This window comes from Perna viridis, chromosome 3, assembly GCF_037379345.1.
Source record: "Perna viridis isolate PV_CMFRI_1.1 ecotype Kerala chromosome 3, ASM3737934v1, whole genome shotgun sequence".
Lineage (NCBI taxonomy): Eukaryota > Metazoa > Mollusca > Bivalvia > Mytilida > Mytilidae > Perna > Perna viridis.
This window is the reverse complement of record NC_142447.1, coordinates 53427063-53444765: the sequence shown is the minus strand read 5'-3', so window position 1 is coordinate 53444765 and position 17703 is coordinate 53427063. Positions and strand designations below refer to the sequence as shown.

At 33.7% G+C, this 17703-nt stretch overlaps 1 protein-coding gene across 7 annotated transcripts in view; it reads left to right on the top strand.

Moving 5' to 3' along the window:
* The window catches only part of LOC148622892 (solute carrier family 23 member 1-like), a 52714-nt gene that overhangs the window by 30506 nt on the left and 4505 nt on the right, over positions 1-17703 (top strand). For 6 of the 7 annotated variants that reach the window (XM_088573186.1, XM_088573185.1, XM_088573184.1 and 3 more), the window contains 9 exons: positions 4135-4327; positions 4743-4900; positions 6232-6329; positions 9175-9266; positions 9544-9725; positions 10184-10304; positions 16287-16679; positions 17086-17362; positions 17596-17691. In XM_088573186.1, the coding sequence (XP_088429312.1) occupies positions 4135-4327; positions 4743-4900; positions 6232-6329; positions 9175-9266; positions 9544-9725; positions 10184-10304; positions 16287-16679; positions 17086-17362; positions 17596-17691 (1610 nt within the window). Of the gene's footprint in view, positions 1-3299; positions 3377-4134; positions 4328-4742; positions 4901-6231; positions 6330-9174; positions 9267-9543; positions 9726-10183; positions 10305-16286; positions 16680-17085; positions 17363-17595; positions 17692-17703 lie in introns of those variants that run through there. The other variant, XM_088573188.1, reaches the window with a different exon arrangement.

Here is a 17703-nt window from a genome sequence, read left to right as displayed (position 1 = left end):
ATTCCCCCGCTAAAACAGTATGCCTATATTGTAAAATTTGTAGCAATTGTATGTTTGTAATGATGTAAAGGTAATTTTCGAATACAAAATTATATATGTCGGGAAGTACAATGATGCGCTAGGTCTTAATACTCACTGTATATGACTTAGTATTCCCATGACTTTTTATACTTGCATTTATATGTTCACCGTAGGTTGTGATTTTCTATGGTGTCCCTAGACGGATCTATTCTTTTCTTGGATGATATGTAATCCACATAGGTAATTTTTGTTTGGTAATACCAACCACATCATGGGAATCTCCTTAGTACATATAATCATACTGTACGAAGTAAGGTTGAATTAAATTAGTTGCATTTACAGCATATCCTATCGAGTCAGACTAAGATTATTTACTTACATGCTTTTATTTCATATCAGAGAGGTAGGAACAATTCCTATATGTTAAACTTTGTCATGTTGTATTATTTAATGTTCATTTTGAATGTCAAGAAGGCATTACTACAAGATAAGACAACGGGCAGGGCCACATAGTAATGCCCATTTCAGATTCTTCATTAAAATAAACACAATAGTTTCTTATGTAGAGGTCATTATCATGATAAACCGACTGTCGAGGGGACAGTGATATTGATAACACCCTCTTCCGCAACTCGAAGCATTATTATCGTTTGAGGCAATATCACCGTCCATTCGACTTTTAGTTTATCATGACACCTCTACATAATCAACTGTTGCATAACCGTGGTATGTAAAGTTAAGGTGCATGTACATTAGCTGATTCACCACGTTGGCATCAACAAATTAATTCTTTCCCCGAGTTTTTGATGCAGTAGTCCGTTTTAAACTGTATTATGTACACAATGAGATCAAAGAAATTAAAAACAGAAAAAGTAAGAGAGTATAGTATAATAAATGTGAGTAAAACGCCTATGACTTGTGTTAGACCGTTTGGAGAAAATAATGAAGTTTCCAACTCAAAACGGATACTGAAAACACTGTTAATGTGCATATCGGGGTGTTCATCTACTAAAGAAAGTACCCTGAAGCATATTGCATCATCTCATCTGATTAAATCAGTTAAATACAAAAAATATGTATAACATATAGTTGGCCATAAACATCGGATTTGCATTTTAATTGTATATCTTGTACTGGAAAATTGTCAACGCTAGACGACTTTGTGAATTAAATTAAGTTATCTAACGAAATATCTCAGCAGGACTGTCTATCAGCCCCTTGACATTCATCTCAATCTGTAAGATTTTCCAATAAGTGTCTCGTTTCCACAGTTTTTGAAATAACGATTTCAATTAAAGGTGTCAATAACAGGTTTCTACGTTTTGGTGTTGTCAACATTTAAATAATTTGAGGGATAATTATTGGTGTATTGTGGGGTTCCATCCCTTTCAGATTTAAGAAACTGTAGTAACTTTATAATGACTTCAAATTTTGTGAAGCAAATAATGATTTCTTTAATTTTGGTTCTTTTTTTTTTTATATCGATGCATGTTGTAATTAGGCTCACCAGACCAGTGTTCGATATTTTTTTTTGTAATATTTTTGCAAATATATAATGAAATTTTTCCTATGCAGTCGGTATAGTTTCAGTTTTTACCCTTTGACCTTAAAAACGCTTTTCTTTGGAAACGGAAGTCACCAGATCGCAATTCCGTACCCGACTGGCCAAATACTGCTAACTTAGTAGCGTTCGAAAAAACTGTATCGAAAATTTGAAATTACGTTCGAAAAAAACTGAATTGAATATTTCAAATTGCGTGCCATGTGTTATTTTGTTGAAAGAACTGTAGAAACTTAGAAGTAAAAAGAACAAAATTTTTTTCTACGTCGGCTATTTTTTTTTTTTTAAATAGTACTTTTTAGCTTTACCGCTAACATTTCGTCAAGTTAAAGTAGGCAATAGCTCCATTAATCTTGATGAGAAGAAAGATTCTGAGAGGGTGTTACATCATCAGCGGACTAATTTGTAATTCCAAAGTCGGAGCATTATTTAATCAGTGCTCGATAATTAAAATAAACATTGAATATTGCGTTACAAAATTATACATAGTTTTTCATTTACGATCTTGATTTTGCTGATTAATAAGCTATGTATTAATTTGAAATATTTGAAATTTCGGACATCTGAACCAAATTAATTGTTTGTTAAAAAAAACCCGATGGATTCTTCCAGGGTCTTACTGATTGTACTGTATATACAGGGGCGTAGCTGCCTATACGCAAATACGCAGTTGCGTACTTTCGGAAAAAGTAACAAAAATAAAAACACACATTTTAAAGATGAAATAAAGGTTATTTATCACTTATGCATACCATGAACGTAGTATAGGCTCTGAAAAACTGGCTAAAAATCGTTAAAATTCAGGAGTTTCCCTCAGGGCTTTGCCCTGCCGGACTCACTGGGGGCCTTGAGCGACCCAGACCCCTCGCCGTAATTTTGCGTACAACTAAAACAGGCCTAGCTACGCCCCTGATATATTTGGAGACAAGACTTTTATTTGTGGAAAAGGAAAAATGGTGGCTATATTCTCGTGGATAAGCATTTTCTCCTTCAAAAGAATTATTTTCAAAGTTACTGTTATTTACATATATCTGTTAGTCAAAGAGTGACCTTTTCCACAGCCTATTTGAAAATATCAATATTTGTTGTCGTAATTGTCGTCTGCCACACAGCCCTACTGCACATCCTCAATCATTTTCCTTATTAATTTTTTATATTGGAACATGATAAAAGGAAAAATGAATTAACATATAAAGGCAATCACGCTTTTGTTTAGGTACAATACAAATCAAGTTTTTATTATCAAGCAGTAGTGGTTACCGCACTGGTCAGAGGAGTCTAGGCAATCCAGACTCCTTTAGTCGTGTATTTTCTACCATTGTATCACGAGGATAGGGATTGTGACGTCGCTCTGTAGATGGAAGTTTTTATCATCATGTTCTACTCCTTTATCGCACAGTAAAAGCAAATAGGAATGAATAGTCATTGTTCTCCACAGGAAGTAAACTTAAACCTTTGAAACCAATGTCCAATCCCATAATTGTCCATCATTACGTCAATTAAAGTTTTAAATTACATCGAGTCTTGCTCGTTTAAATTTCAAAATTCTAATTTTTGAATAGTTATATGGAAATCAAACACTGGTCTATATGTAGTCCTGGAATCTTGCAGCCAGAAAAAAACAATAAAATCATCATTACTATTAAGCTATATCAACAAAAATCAATAGTACGAGGGCGTCGAAGTGCTAATATCGCTGCCGTCTATCGATTTGCGTTTTGAAATTTAGCACTCTTTACGTAAACTCTTGGAAAATAAGGATGGTGTAGCGCTTACAAACGACTCCAAGATGAGGTCAGTGTTAGTGTGTTGTATCAAATGATAATTGTTAGTCACCAACTAACTTAGTAATCCGTTAAAGATGTTATGTGTTTTGTCAGATTTATTTATGTTATTAAGTAAATGATTGTCATATACTTATCTGTCGCAGTATTTAACCTCTCGAGTTTGATTAAAACTTACACTTGTCATTCTAGGCAGTTTGTCTCGTAAGAATATAATTCAAAATAGATTATCTTGCTCAATAATTAAGATCGTCAATATATTGACTTGTGTGTATATATGTGTGTGTATATTTTATCTTGCAGAACATTCACATTTCATGTTTTGACCTAACAAACCAAATATTCCCACCTGATGTTCGTCTATCCATCTACGAACCCAACCAAGGCTGAAACTTTAATTTGAATCGCATATAAGCTCCACAATTGACGAAAGAAAACAAATTAAGTCAATTTGATGACTGCTATGTTTACATTTCGTTTTGGGATGAATAGGGTCCTGGGTTGCCGTTTTTTGTTAAATTGTGTTATAACAGTCTTTCTATACATCTGAGTGTTTTTAATGTCATTTTGAAGCCATGTGCGTTCGAAAACGCCTAAGCATACTATATTTCTTGAATTACATCGAATACACACAGGCACAAGTGATACGAAAGAAAAAATGAAAATAAGCGACATGGAAAAAAATGGAACCTATTTTTTTTTGGGGGGGGGGATGTAATTAGAAAAATGACTTTTCTGTCAACATTGGTTTGAACATTTTTGTTTCAGGGGCGATCATTCCGCGACGATGACGTTGATGAACGGAAAGGAAAAGGACTATGAGAATGGCTTTACTCCTCACCCTGAACCTGACAATACGGATGTTACGGTGGAGGATGAGGTTCATGCCGTGGGAGATGAACTTATTTATGGTGTTAAAGACAATCCTCCCATACATCTCACTATACTATTTGCTTTCCAGGTATACAATACATTGTAGTTAAGTGAACTTTTATGCTATTCATAAAATGTTTGTATTGGTTTTAATATCGATAAATTTTATGTATGAACGTTCAACTGTACTTTTATGAGACAATTAATAGGACGCTGAATTTGAAGAAGAAACACAAGCGCGTCATCAACTATAGTATGTATTCACCAATTACATCGAAATGCTCGGAGACCATACAAGTTTAAGTAAATACGTTATGAATGAAGAACCAAGTTTTGATGTCATTTATTACTGGAATCTCAATATTGTACCATTGTAGCATAGTACAAGTAATATTCGGTATGGTCTTCAGGCATGCGATTAGATCGCCCTTACTACGTTAACAGTAGAACGAACTCGAAGTCGTATTATATACAACCTGTACAACTATTAATTTTATTTTCAGCAAGCCTTGTTGTCATTGGCAAATCAATTAGCTCTGTCGATCATGGTTGCCGAGGCTGTATGTGGAGATACGAATGGCATGTTTAAAACAAAGCTATTGAGTACGACTCTGTTCATGGACGGAATCACTACTCTCTTGATGGTTCTTTTTGGGGTCAGGTACGGTATCATAATATGAATATAGCTGGATAATTTGACAATTCCACTTTCCTTCCATTTGTTTGTTCTAATTTATATAAACTTAAACTTCCAAACACTTAAGTTGTTGTAATAATAGGAATACAAAATGAAGAGAAATTCTTGGGAAAAAAAGAAAAACTAACAAAGATCAGAACATATTAGAGATACTGGCAATAACAAGTAAAATTAGACCGTGAATTAAAACGTCACAAATTCCCTACTTGCGGAGCTCGGGATGCAGCCATATTGTATCCTGTTTTTGCAGAGTTACCTCCCGTAAGAGCAGGTATAATTTCGAAGTCTCTCTTATCGATGTTCGGATTCGGGTGCAGAAAGAAGAGGTAACTCGAATGAAAATGGAATCTCCAGCAGACAAACACAACGGTGTTTCTAAAATTTACAGGGTGTTTCAGTTTGTTGGTAGGTTACATAAGGATGATTTTCATTTGTATCCCGGGTAAAGAAAATTTATGGCAGGGTCAGTAGAACGAGAAATTCCTTTTTGACTTTCGCGATTTTCTAAAGTATCGTCGATATCGGATGAAAAACCTCACGTGTTCCGAATAGATACCTGCTCCAAAGAGAGATAAATGTTGACAAAATATTGGTCCGCAAGTCGGGAATACAAGTAACATGAACTTTACTAAAGACTGTGGAAGTAGTGGAAAATGTCAGATTTGACATCTTAGATTCTTGGCTAATAAAGCTACATATCTTAAAAATCATTTTGATTCATAATTGCATTCCATTGAAATAAACAAATTAAGAAAAAGTGGTCCCTTTGTTTCTATTGGAGCGAATCATATTTCATACTTTTCAAATATTTACTTTATGGTACAATGAGTATGGAATGCATTATTTGAATTGATGTAGGCAGAAATGTTCGTAACATGTGCATTTTACATGTTTTATATCTAATAACGACTTTGTTTTTGTTCTTAAAAGGGCATATTACATCAATAGTATCGGATTATTTTATTTTAGTCCATGTTAAAAGTGAATACCAAAACAAAATTGAAATTCAGGCTTAAAGTTTTGACAGTAAATGGTCAATAAACAAAGTTTAAAAAAAAGTTATGCTCATTCTTATTGAAATGATAAGTGCAACTGTATTAAATTCTGGTTGTACTTTGTTAAATGTTGCATATCTATGTATTATGAATACAGTGTTATATATAAAGTGTCTTCTATTGAAGGAATGGGAATATTTTTAAATGATGCAGCGTTTGATATATGTTTACTTTTGTTCTCGGCTGAAGGTAAAATGAAGTAGATAGTTATTTCAATTTGGTAGTTTCAATTTTTTCCAGATTGCCATTATTTCAAGGAGCAGCTTTTGAGTATACAGTGCCATTATTAGCCCTACAGACGTTAGACCCTGAACGTTGTGACCCCCAAATCATATCAGGTAAAACACAATCTTTGACCCTGATCATTGTGACCACCGATTTATATTATCTTAATTTGGAAGGTCTTTTCCTTATAAACAAACTAATTGACCCCGAACATTGTGTCCTCCAATTCATGTCAGATAAAGGCCCATTTTTTTACTCTGAAAGTTATGACACCCAAATCATTTCCTGTATAAGCTTAATCATTGGCCATTAACATTGTGCCCTCTAAATCGTGCCATATAAAACAGAACATTGACCTTGAACTTGTTTCCCCAAACTTTATAATAGCGAGCCACAGGCATTTGTTTCATATAAAAAAAAATTGGTGGTCACCTCTAGGAAGAGGAACAAGTGCCCGTGTAGCGAGCACCGCGAAGCGGTGTGAGCTCTACGGTTATTACGTGTACTTTCTAAATTTCCCTTAAGGTTCCCAAATATACTAATAAAAAAGTCATGTGCCGGAAGTAACAAAAAGTGATTGTCCTTACGGAGAAAATTCATCATTTCCTTCAATCAAACAAATGAAAATAATGTAGGTAAGATTACGTTTCAGTAAAAATAAATTCATCTTTTCTGATAGTTTTCAAGTCTTTTCAATTTTTTTTATCTATTTAAAGAAGTGAATGTGATGTTTTTAAAAACTTCGGGAAACGTAGTACGTGGATGTACGTACGTGTATCTCTGCTGTTACACTGTTGCTGTTGTCAAGAACCTAACCCGCCCTGGAAAAAAATATAACTCCGATTGTATAATCCAAATCGAAGCATAGCTTTCTATGATAGGAAAGGCAATCATTTTCTTGTTTGGAATTTGCAGCTGTCGTCTGAATGTTTTTGACGTCACATGATATGTGTAAAATATTCCCACAATCCGTGGAGAACTGTAATATTTCCGGTATATGTACAGATTGATCTGACCGGCCAAAACTGCTCGAGATGCCCTTAAGGGATAAAAAGTGTAAAGTATTGCGAAGTGCTATAAAAATATCGACCATTTTGAGAGCGAGGGGAAAGGGGGTATTGGTTGGGATTTTTTTGGGAAAAATTCAAGTTATTCATTTATTAAAAAAAAAACTCCCCGATTAATTAACAAGACAGATTTTCAAATAGAAATATTGATTTCGCTTGCTGCATAAATATAAATCAAAATATTGCACTTGCGAGACAAAAATTTTCATCCGGGTCGACCCCCCTCTTTGTAATGTCCTTTATTATTTTTATTAGTCTTGCACAGACGGTACGTGTATGGTAAAGCTCACGGTGCTCGCTGATTTAGGCATTGCCTACTGTATATTATACCATCTGTCGATTTTCACACCAAGAAAATAAATGGACACAAATTTTCTTTTCCAATGATAATGGAATGCTTTATAAAATAACATTTCATCTAGGTACTATAAGTAGTCTTTGACTGAAATGAAATACGGTAACCAACCCCCACTGAACACGTCACCCAACATAATTGAAATGTTCAAGATCAATAATAAGTGAATATTTGTCGTTTGTTTTACAATTTAAGCAATGAGATTATAAGCACACCAATAAGTCATGCATCTGATTTTTATCAATTTAGATCGAAGATCAGAATTGATATAGCAGTCGCCAGAGCCTTTAGATTTGTAAAGCCCCAAAGCATCTGAAATTATCTTACACTACCGCAGGAAAATAGTCCACTGGCATAACCCTTTAAGGTTCAAATACAGATAGCTAGGTCCATTTTATAGGTATTTCTAATTTGTCATATTTAATTCTGTGCTGTTTATGCCAATTAGCAAACTTAATAAACAACTTTCACTGCGAACTAAATATGATGATTAATTTGGTGTGTATTAACAACAATAAAATTAAAGAATGGTTGATCTAAAATCTCACTAATACCTGTTTACTTCTATGCATTCACCAGAATAAACCATTCGTTCATTATACATATTCAACATGTGGCCTACAAGTACAATATTCATAGACGCATAAGAAACCATTTAATGCTTAGCTAGAAAAAAAACCCTGCGAGATTATAAATAGTCATTGCTCACAGAAATAAAAAGAGCAATGCTGAGTGCCAATTGGAATGGTTGTCAGAAATTCCGTACAGGGCCTGCCGGATCTATATACTAGTATTTACAATAACGGAGCAGTTGTTCCGATCAGGAAACTTATATAAAGGAAGAGGTTCCCGGCGGTAGGCAAGGACTACACTCCCTGTTCCAGGCTAATATTTGTCGCTCATTTTTTGCTAAACTTTGAACAAAAAGGTAGCACAACCCCCGAAACCACCATGATCTATTATCCACTGTATCGTGTATTTTTATTACGGTTACCGCCTGTGACATCGGAAGTCCCGAGATGGCAAATAAAAAATGAAACTTTGCTTATAGACGATGGCATAGGAATTTCGGTAATACATTTCTCAGGAATGGTATTTGTCTGTGGTCTATTGATATTGCTTTTTGTAATAATAATTCTATTTGGCTATTCGGCCATGTGATGTAATGGTAGAGCTGTAGGTGCTTCAGGGCCTTAGAAGTGCATGGCGAGTGTTTCCAGCACCAGACATAATTGTTGAAATTTTATTCTAAGACGTTTGAATTCGATCCCTGCACTATCCTTTTATCCCCGCTTTTATCCCATATTTTTGCAATTAGACGGTTATTTGAGGCGTAAAATTCAAGCGGTCGATATAAATTGATTCAGTACATAAGTACTTTGATTTATTTGCGTCCATGTTCCTCTGTTTAAATGTAACTACTTTACTGTTAAAACTGAGTGGTAATCCCGAATTTGACGATATTTATTAACAATTTATCATGTTTATTTGTAGAAATAGATGAATTATTTATTTTTTCTTTATCAATTATTTTAGAGAATTTGTATTATAACTCGACTATTAACATGACAGTAATGGTAAATAGGACGACCAGCGAAGAGGACATTCTGTATAGTCAAGTACAGAAGGTAGGTACACAATCCGTTGGTAGGTAACAGGTACTTTTTAGAAACTATCCAGTCAATTTACAAACTTTTGAACTGTTTATAATCACTTGCCAAAATCAAGACACACTTTATAGTTATTTGCGAATAAAAGAAACCATAAAATTTTGCCAAACTTCAGAATTTTTATTCATTTACCAAACATCGGAAACTTCATAAAATAACACATACGATCCATAATAATTTTTAGCACTATAATTATATTTAGTTTTCTAATAGTTTAGTATTTCCTATTATATAGTTAGAAGGCAGCTTAATGTTAGCAGGCTCTCTCCATTTCTTGATTGGAGCTACAGGGTTGGTTGGAGTCTTGTTAAAGTTTATAGGACCAGTAACTATTGTACCAGCTATCCTGCTCATTGGCATTTACATGACAAGAACGGCAGTTAAATTCATATCATACCATTGGGGAATAGGTCTAATGTAAGTACAGTAATCAAAGAAGGGATTTACATAAATGAATGCATTTAACATTCTGTATTTGTTCAACAGTGATTTACGCGTTAGACTAGATTTATATTTCATGACAAAATCTTAAATTCGAATTATACGGAATACAACTTCTTTTTAATAATGTTTTGTATAACAAATCATTTGTGTTAGGTCCGTTTGCCAATTTCACTGGTATCAATTGCTTTTAGAATATCACAACATCAGTAACGAGTGTTTAAGATGAATTGAATCACACTAGTATAACTACTATTCCGCATATCAAATAGTAGAGGTTACTGTCAATATGAAATTGAAGTTGGTATTTTACTTAACAATTTATAACTTTTTTATAGCCCAGGAGAATCAACAGTATATTAGAAATAGGTCATTTAAGTATTTAATTCATTCATTCCTTCCATGTTATAAATATTTCACAAATATTTTTTTAGGACGGCAGCTATATCAATAATTCTATCTTTATATCTTGGGAAATATCTTCTCCCTATACCAGTGTGGACCAGAAAAAGAGGCTGTCACACGATTAGATATCCATTACACCAAGTGTTTTCTGTAAGTACAGGACATCTGGTTTAGTTAAAAACGATTTTTATTTGCTCTAAAAACAAATAAGGATGGGCAGAAGTTTTTCTAACTTAAATTGTCTTCTCTTCTTAATGCAATTTCACACAATATCTTGAATATGAATACAAGGACATGTAACAACCGAACAATATTTTCTTATAGGCATACATGAAAACTAGACGCTTTATGGAGCCCCAGTTGCTCACCTAGCTTGATAAGCTACATTCTATTTTTTTGTAAAAACGCTCATTTTTGTGGATGAAAAATCTCAACGCTGATACCCAAGAAACAATAAACTTTTATTGAATTCTGGCCAGCAATTTCACCGGAGAAGATTTTTGAAAAAACATCAAAAATTGAAGAAATAAAACATCAAAAAGTCAATAACTCCAATATGGCTTTACATCTTTTCACGAAAATTTGATCAATCTCATCATGCTGAACACTTAAACCTATGTCAGAATTTGGCTAAACCTGCTGTCTGACCCTTAAGTTCTTAAAAAACCCATGTTTTTATAAGGATAAAAAAATCATAACGGTCATTTTGACAGAATACCTTAAGGAACAATCGTACCAACTTTCATTGAATTCTGTTGAGTAGTTTCTAAGAAAATTACGAAAGTTATAGCACAAATCGTATCAACTTGAATTTTGTTCAGTTGTTTCACATGAAAGGCTTTTTAAAGTAAGAACATTAATAATAGAAAAATACGTCCAAAAATGGTAATGACTCCAACACGGATTAATATGTCAAGAGACAACAATCCCACCGGGATGAAAATGTCAGCCCAAGGCCACACATTGGTCTTCAATGAAAGACGAGGAAACCTTCATACCACAGGGCAGGCTGTAGCTTTCCATTAAACACCATTATACGCAAGTACAGCGAAAGAGTTGCCCCTATATACTCAAGTAACATAAAAATAAACTGAAGGTGGAAATGACGGAAAAATTACCACAGATAGATCTCACAATGCTGAACACTTATGAACCTTCATTCAATGTTCGTGTATGATTGGACTAAAAGTGTCAGAGGAGAAGAATTTGACGGACGCCAAGTGATGACGATTACATGTAGCTCACTTGGTCCTCTTGGCAATGTAAGCTTAAAACGGGATATGTTATTCGAACTCGACAACAATAGACATCCTTTTAACAATTGACTTTCGACGATCCGTTTCGATTTTTAAAATATTTTAGTACTGCTTCAAAGATAATTCTGGAAATCTAGTGATATGTAGCTTTCTATTTTAAAACAGAATAGTTGATTCATACTTTCCTGTTTGCCTTCTTATCAACTTTATTGAAACCTTAATAAAATGACCTGCATATAAACGGAATGGCCATTTGGTTATTGTGATTTTAGTGGTACAGATGTATGTTTCCATAAACGTTATTAATTTCATTACTGATTGATTACAAGTCATCTAAAAATGAAATATGGAGTGCGTCATGGCCTGTCTTTAGTATTGATTGTAGCAAACTACCAATCTTTCAATTGACAACAGAATCAGATACTTTTTATACGGCTACTATAATATTTGATGTAGATTTCTGTGGCATCCATTGCCACTTAGTCAAATGTTTTGGGCCAACGATTTCAGTATTTTTTGCCAAAGAAAGGGACTGACGAGTTCATACTGTCTGTTAAAAATATGACAGGAATCGATGACAAGTATATACACACATTAAAATTCATCTTACATTGTACCTTTTGACTAATATGGGTTCAATTTCACCACATTTTTTTTGCCACGGATAATCTGTATATCTAGAAAAGGGTTAAGTCATAGCATCTCCTAGAAATGAGAAATTTACATTAATTTTAGGTAAAATTATATCAAACACTGACCCGACTTATGCTGTGCTGTATTATCAATTTTGTATCGTCTAAGATGACAAAATAAACAACCACCTGAGATTCACCTGGTATGGTCCACTCATTTATATAATTTAAACCACCTATTGTGTAAAGGTGTTTATTGTCCTCCCATTGACCAGCATGTCAATTTGTAAAGAGGTCGTCTTTGAGGGGAATATCTAAAACAATTATCTCACCTTGGTGTATTTGGCACTCTCTGCAGAATTGACCAAAACAACAGAGAGTGACAAACATACCGAGTTCACATCATTACTTGTTATTGCATGGTTCCGTGGAATGGGTAATGAAAAAAGCGAACATTGAAACTAAACAGTATAACTTAAAGAAAAGACTGTTTTTGTGCAAGTCATAAATATCGAAACTAATCTTTTAAATGTTCATGAAAAATAAATTATAACAAAATAATTTCCGTTTTAAAACTCTGGTAAAGTAGAATACGATGGCAGGGCGTGAAGGAGGGACAGAAATTGACCTTTCTCTACGGTTTATTATTTGTTTCTTAAATTAATAAAAGTTTGTTAAGAAGTTGATAAAGTACTATGCAGTGTTAATTAACTCACTCGTACATGATTACAAGACAGTGACAGATCAGTTACATAATTACTGTCAAATAATGACATTAGAAGAATTTCATATTAAAATTAGCACAACAAAGACAAATGCTTTGTGATTAACAATTAATAAATAGTTTTAAGTTACGCTATTATAAATAAATGAATTTTGATATGAACTAAGACATCATATTCTTATTAACAAATCTTGTTCTTTGTGAATGCATGTTCTGGTGACAATCTTAAATGTCTTTTCATTTTGTAAAATAACATATCTCTATCATAATACGTATTGTCATTTATTGTGCCAAATAAGCACGTAAATTACCAATCGTTGTACTCATTATAAAGGCACTTTGTTTCTCTTTGCTGATGTCAATGGGCTTGCATATAAAACGGGATTGTACTATTTTATCATATTTTATCTTACTTACCAACTTCCCTTATTTATCACTTCACAGAACTCTAATTTTGGTACTGGGGGAACAAGTTATAATACTTAGTATTCTCTTTAAAAATATTCCGTACTTACATACATTAAGTGAGTGTGTTTTAACTAATTTAGTTAAGACTTGTATCTTGAGAACAGAAAATGGTGCTTGATGTAGTATCTTCATTTTATCTGTTTATATTCAGTAGACTATTTTCTTCCAATAAAATTAAGAGCATGAACATTTGAAGCAATTAGACAGTTAAAATCAAAGAGCATAGCCTAAGCATTTAGAACGGAGACAAATGCAACGAACAAAATACAGAAATCCTGATCGTGGAGAGGTACGCACCATATCGGTCGAGAAATCTGCCTGATTGTGGAGATGGACGCTCCATATCGATCGACAAAACTTTATAATTTGATTTGAAGGTGTCTTTTAAATTCTCTTAGAAAGATGAATAATGGATGAAAATCAGTTAAAAGGATTAGTTAATATACATTTATATTGTGAGATTTCTCTCCTATCATAAACTGTTCAGTAATATGACAACATCCATCAATTCCTCTTTTGACTGATGGTCCAAAGACCTTCTGATAAATATCATCGATGTATTTGATAGTAGTAAATACTCTTTTCTGCTGAAGTAGATGAGATATGGCTTCCGTAATGTATGTGAATGATATAAGACGATGCTTTGATCTAAATAACACTTTCACGATGACACTTTAAATCAGAAGATACATAAGCGTTTTTAGACAAATCCTTTCCGCATGTTATATTTAACATTCAAAATAGATACCTTATTGATTCTGTTGGCAGAATACCTTTGACCAGGGATATATATTACGAACTATTATATGTCCCTGCTTTGATGCGTCACTGTTCATATGGTTTATTTGAATTAGATATTTTCAAAATAAACCTCATTTAGCATAGTCTGTTTACTTTAATTGTAAGAAACCTGAGACTAATTGTTACGTTACCTTCTAGAATACGGACACACGTAAAATGTCATATACAAATAGATAAGTATATAAGACTAAATCCATGACCATTCTCAAATTACTTGACTTGAATAAACAGTTTAATTGTGTCAAAATTAGTTTATATTAAATGACATTGAAATTGATTAACACAAACAAAACTAAACTGATATTTTAGGTGTTTTTATACGATGTAGGATAGTAATCTAGGGAGCCAAGATTCTAGCGGAAATCAAAAGAATATAATCCAGGGACAAACACAACAAAGAACATAAAGTAACTAAAATAATACATACAAAGTAAAAAAAGTAAATGAGCAACTCGGACTCCATTAAAAACTAGGAATATGGACTAGGTGCACCGGTAGGGTAAGCATTCTCTGCTTGTCTGGAAACACCCACCGAGTTGCTCATAAAAAGTCAAGTCCGTGGTAGTCGAAAGAGGAAAGGAAAACTATGACAGTTGACAGTTTTCATGGTGCAGATGGATGTACCGTAACGATCCACGAGTTCATGATGACGACCATAAAAGTTTTGTAGTGATGACTACAATCTTGTAGCAACATAACCCTGTTCTAGAAGTCTAATTGTAAGAACTCGAGCGCGAAACAAAGAGTCTGCGTAGTTACGGCAAGCTCTTGCAAAACGTATGAGTTGTGAAATGAAAACTCCATACGCAGGTGCTGAAGGGATGTTGCCACAGATGAAAGAAAAGTGGAAAGTTAACAATACCGAATGAAAACAACTCATCGCGCTTGTCGTATACTAAAAAACAAAAGTAAATGAGCAAATCCGACTCCATTTAAAACTGGGAGCATGGACCAGGTGCACCGGTAGACTGACAATGTATATCATGAAGCGAAATAAACATTACTATAACTTGTGCCTGTCAAATTTTATTTACTTATTTCAGAAAAATCTAAATTAAAGAAAAAACTAGAACTGATTATGACTATTGTTTGTCAGTTTCTGAAGATGTGATAATCAAGTTAAATCAAAACAAACATTAATATAGATTCCTAATATCCGCCTCCATTTGATACCACACTAATTTGTCAATCTTAACCGTTTAAACAATTTAAAAAAGACACATGAGCTTTTGTGATCATTATGCGTCCGTCGCCGTCTGTAAACAGTTTTTAAAAATCAACTCTACTGAAACTACTAGGCAGAACTTAATAATAGTTGGAGTGATTGCTCTTTGGGGGATCTTGCAAAAAAAAATGAGCGTTGTGGTTTTCGATCCACGAACAAACATAGCCTAAAATAGAACATAGGGAGCAGACACAAGTTGTCATGATTTCGTCTTAATGTCCAAATCTGTTAAGGGTAGACGAATTCTGACTCAAGTGTTTGGCACGATAAGTCTCCTCATAGTGAAATTACGTTGATCTATGTGTAAGTTATTGCCCTTTTTTATTTAAAATTTATTTCGTGTTATTATGTTTAAAATCAAATCTGAAACTATGAAACTACCGAACTTTGTAAACATTATTCTTTCGTTATTGTGCACAAGACTCATGTGAAAATATTTAATCCGTTGATAGACATGGCTAGCATTACCAAAAATTTTTTTTAAAAAGATTGGATGAAACAGCAGTTTTGTTTTGCTTATTTCTCAAAAATCGTTTGGTGTAACAAATTGTGACTTAGATTAAAGTATTCAGAATGATTTGATCTAACCATGGCTATATTTTCGTGAAAATATATTGACCCTTGTTGGAGTTTTTGCCCTTTTTGCTTTTATGGTGTTTTCATTTTTAAAAACAATTCCTTTGAAACCTCAAGTGCCAATGTTATGATATTTTATAGGGATGTTGACCTCAATTGTCTTTACAAAAATATGATAGCTGGTAATGGAAGTGATATTAGTATGGGACATCTTTATTGGATGAAGTTTTGTTCCATGTAAACCTCTAGTTAACCTCAGATTTACACTGCCTATAGATATTTGTAGCATTATGTATATATGTAAATATTTGCGACGTTAAACACTGTGTGTTTTTATGAAAGCTTCTTAAGTTTTTTGGTATATGGTAGCTCTGACATGGTAGCACGCAGTGTGGTTATATGTAGTGCACTCTCGTTAGTGAAGTCACTTAGCACCTATCTATCTTGTAGATTTTAATAGCGATCATGGTTGGTTGGGCAGTAAGTGGTATATGTACAGCAGCAGGTGTATTATCTCATGAAAAAGCCAGGACTGATGTCGGTATGGACATTGTCAACAATGCAAGTTGGTTCTACGTACCCCATCCTGCACAGTTTGGAACACCAAATTTTGATGTCAGCATTTTTGTAGGATTTTTTATTGCAACTATCATATCAGTGTTGGATTCTATAGGTGACTATTATGCTTGTGCAAAGACATGTAATGTACCCCCACCCCCGTCACATGCTGTTAACAGGGGTATAGCTATAGAGGGTCTATGTACGACATTATCAGGTATAATGGGAGCTGGGCATGCTACTTCTACCTACGGTGGCAACATTGGTGCTATAGGTATAACTAAGGTAAGTCACTATTTGATCAATGAATGGAAAGGTAGTGACGATATTGTCAATGAGTTTAGTGAACAAATTATAATCAAATGCCACATTTCGAAAAATTGTATGAAGGATATGTAATCTTTTCCGAGTGAAATAATTTACTAATAAAAAAAGGATACAAAGAAATCTTGCATCCGATCAGTCTCAAAATAGCACAATGAATCAAAAGTTATTGATAAATGATATTAAGTACCAGCAACTGAAATGTAGCGTTAATACATGAAATATCGATCGTTGTGAAACACATGAAAATTTTAGATAGGAAAACATGATTTATTTATGTATTTATTACAAAAAAGCGTTTTTTATTTGAAATTTTGGTTGTTGTACCTTCCATTTGTAATTTATTAAATCTTGTTAATTTTGGCAGGTTGGTAGTCGTCTAGTCTTTTTACTGTTAGCTGTGATATATATAGCATTTGGTCTGATCGGGAAATTCTCGGCAGTCTTCATCACCATTCCTCATCCTGTTCTTGGTGGAGCTTTAATTACCATGTTTGGAATGTTCATTGGGGTCGTTCTGTCTAATCTTAGATATGTCTGCCTGTCTTCCACCAGAAACATTGCAATCATTGGTACATCAATCCTTATAGGGCTAATGGTTCCTTACTGGACCGAACAGCAAGGCAAAGATCTTGTTTTAACTGGTACGTTTTTTGGAAGCTTTTAACATTCTACCATTTGGAACTTAGTTGTATTTTAGTGTTAAGTTATTGGTCAACCAATGAAGTGTCTAAGTACTTGTAATAAAACTAAAACTAAAACTGTATGAAATTGATATACTTTTTCAAATTCCGATTGATAATTTGCGTGTATCAGTCTTTTTGCAAAGACTGATCTAATATTTATATCAATAATCCATTGATTGTTTTTTTTTCAGGTAATTTCCGTGTGGATAATATTTTAAAGACACTTTTAGGGAATGCCAACTTATCTGGTGCATTGTTAGCTTGTTTCCTTGATAACACAATTCCAGGTAATATCTTGA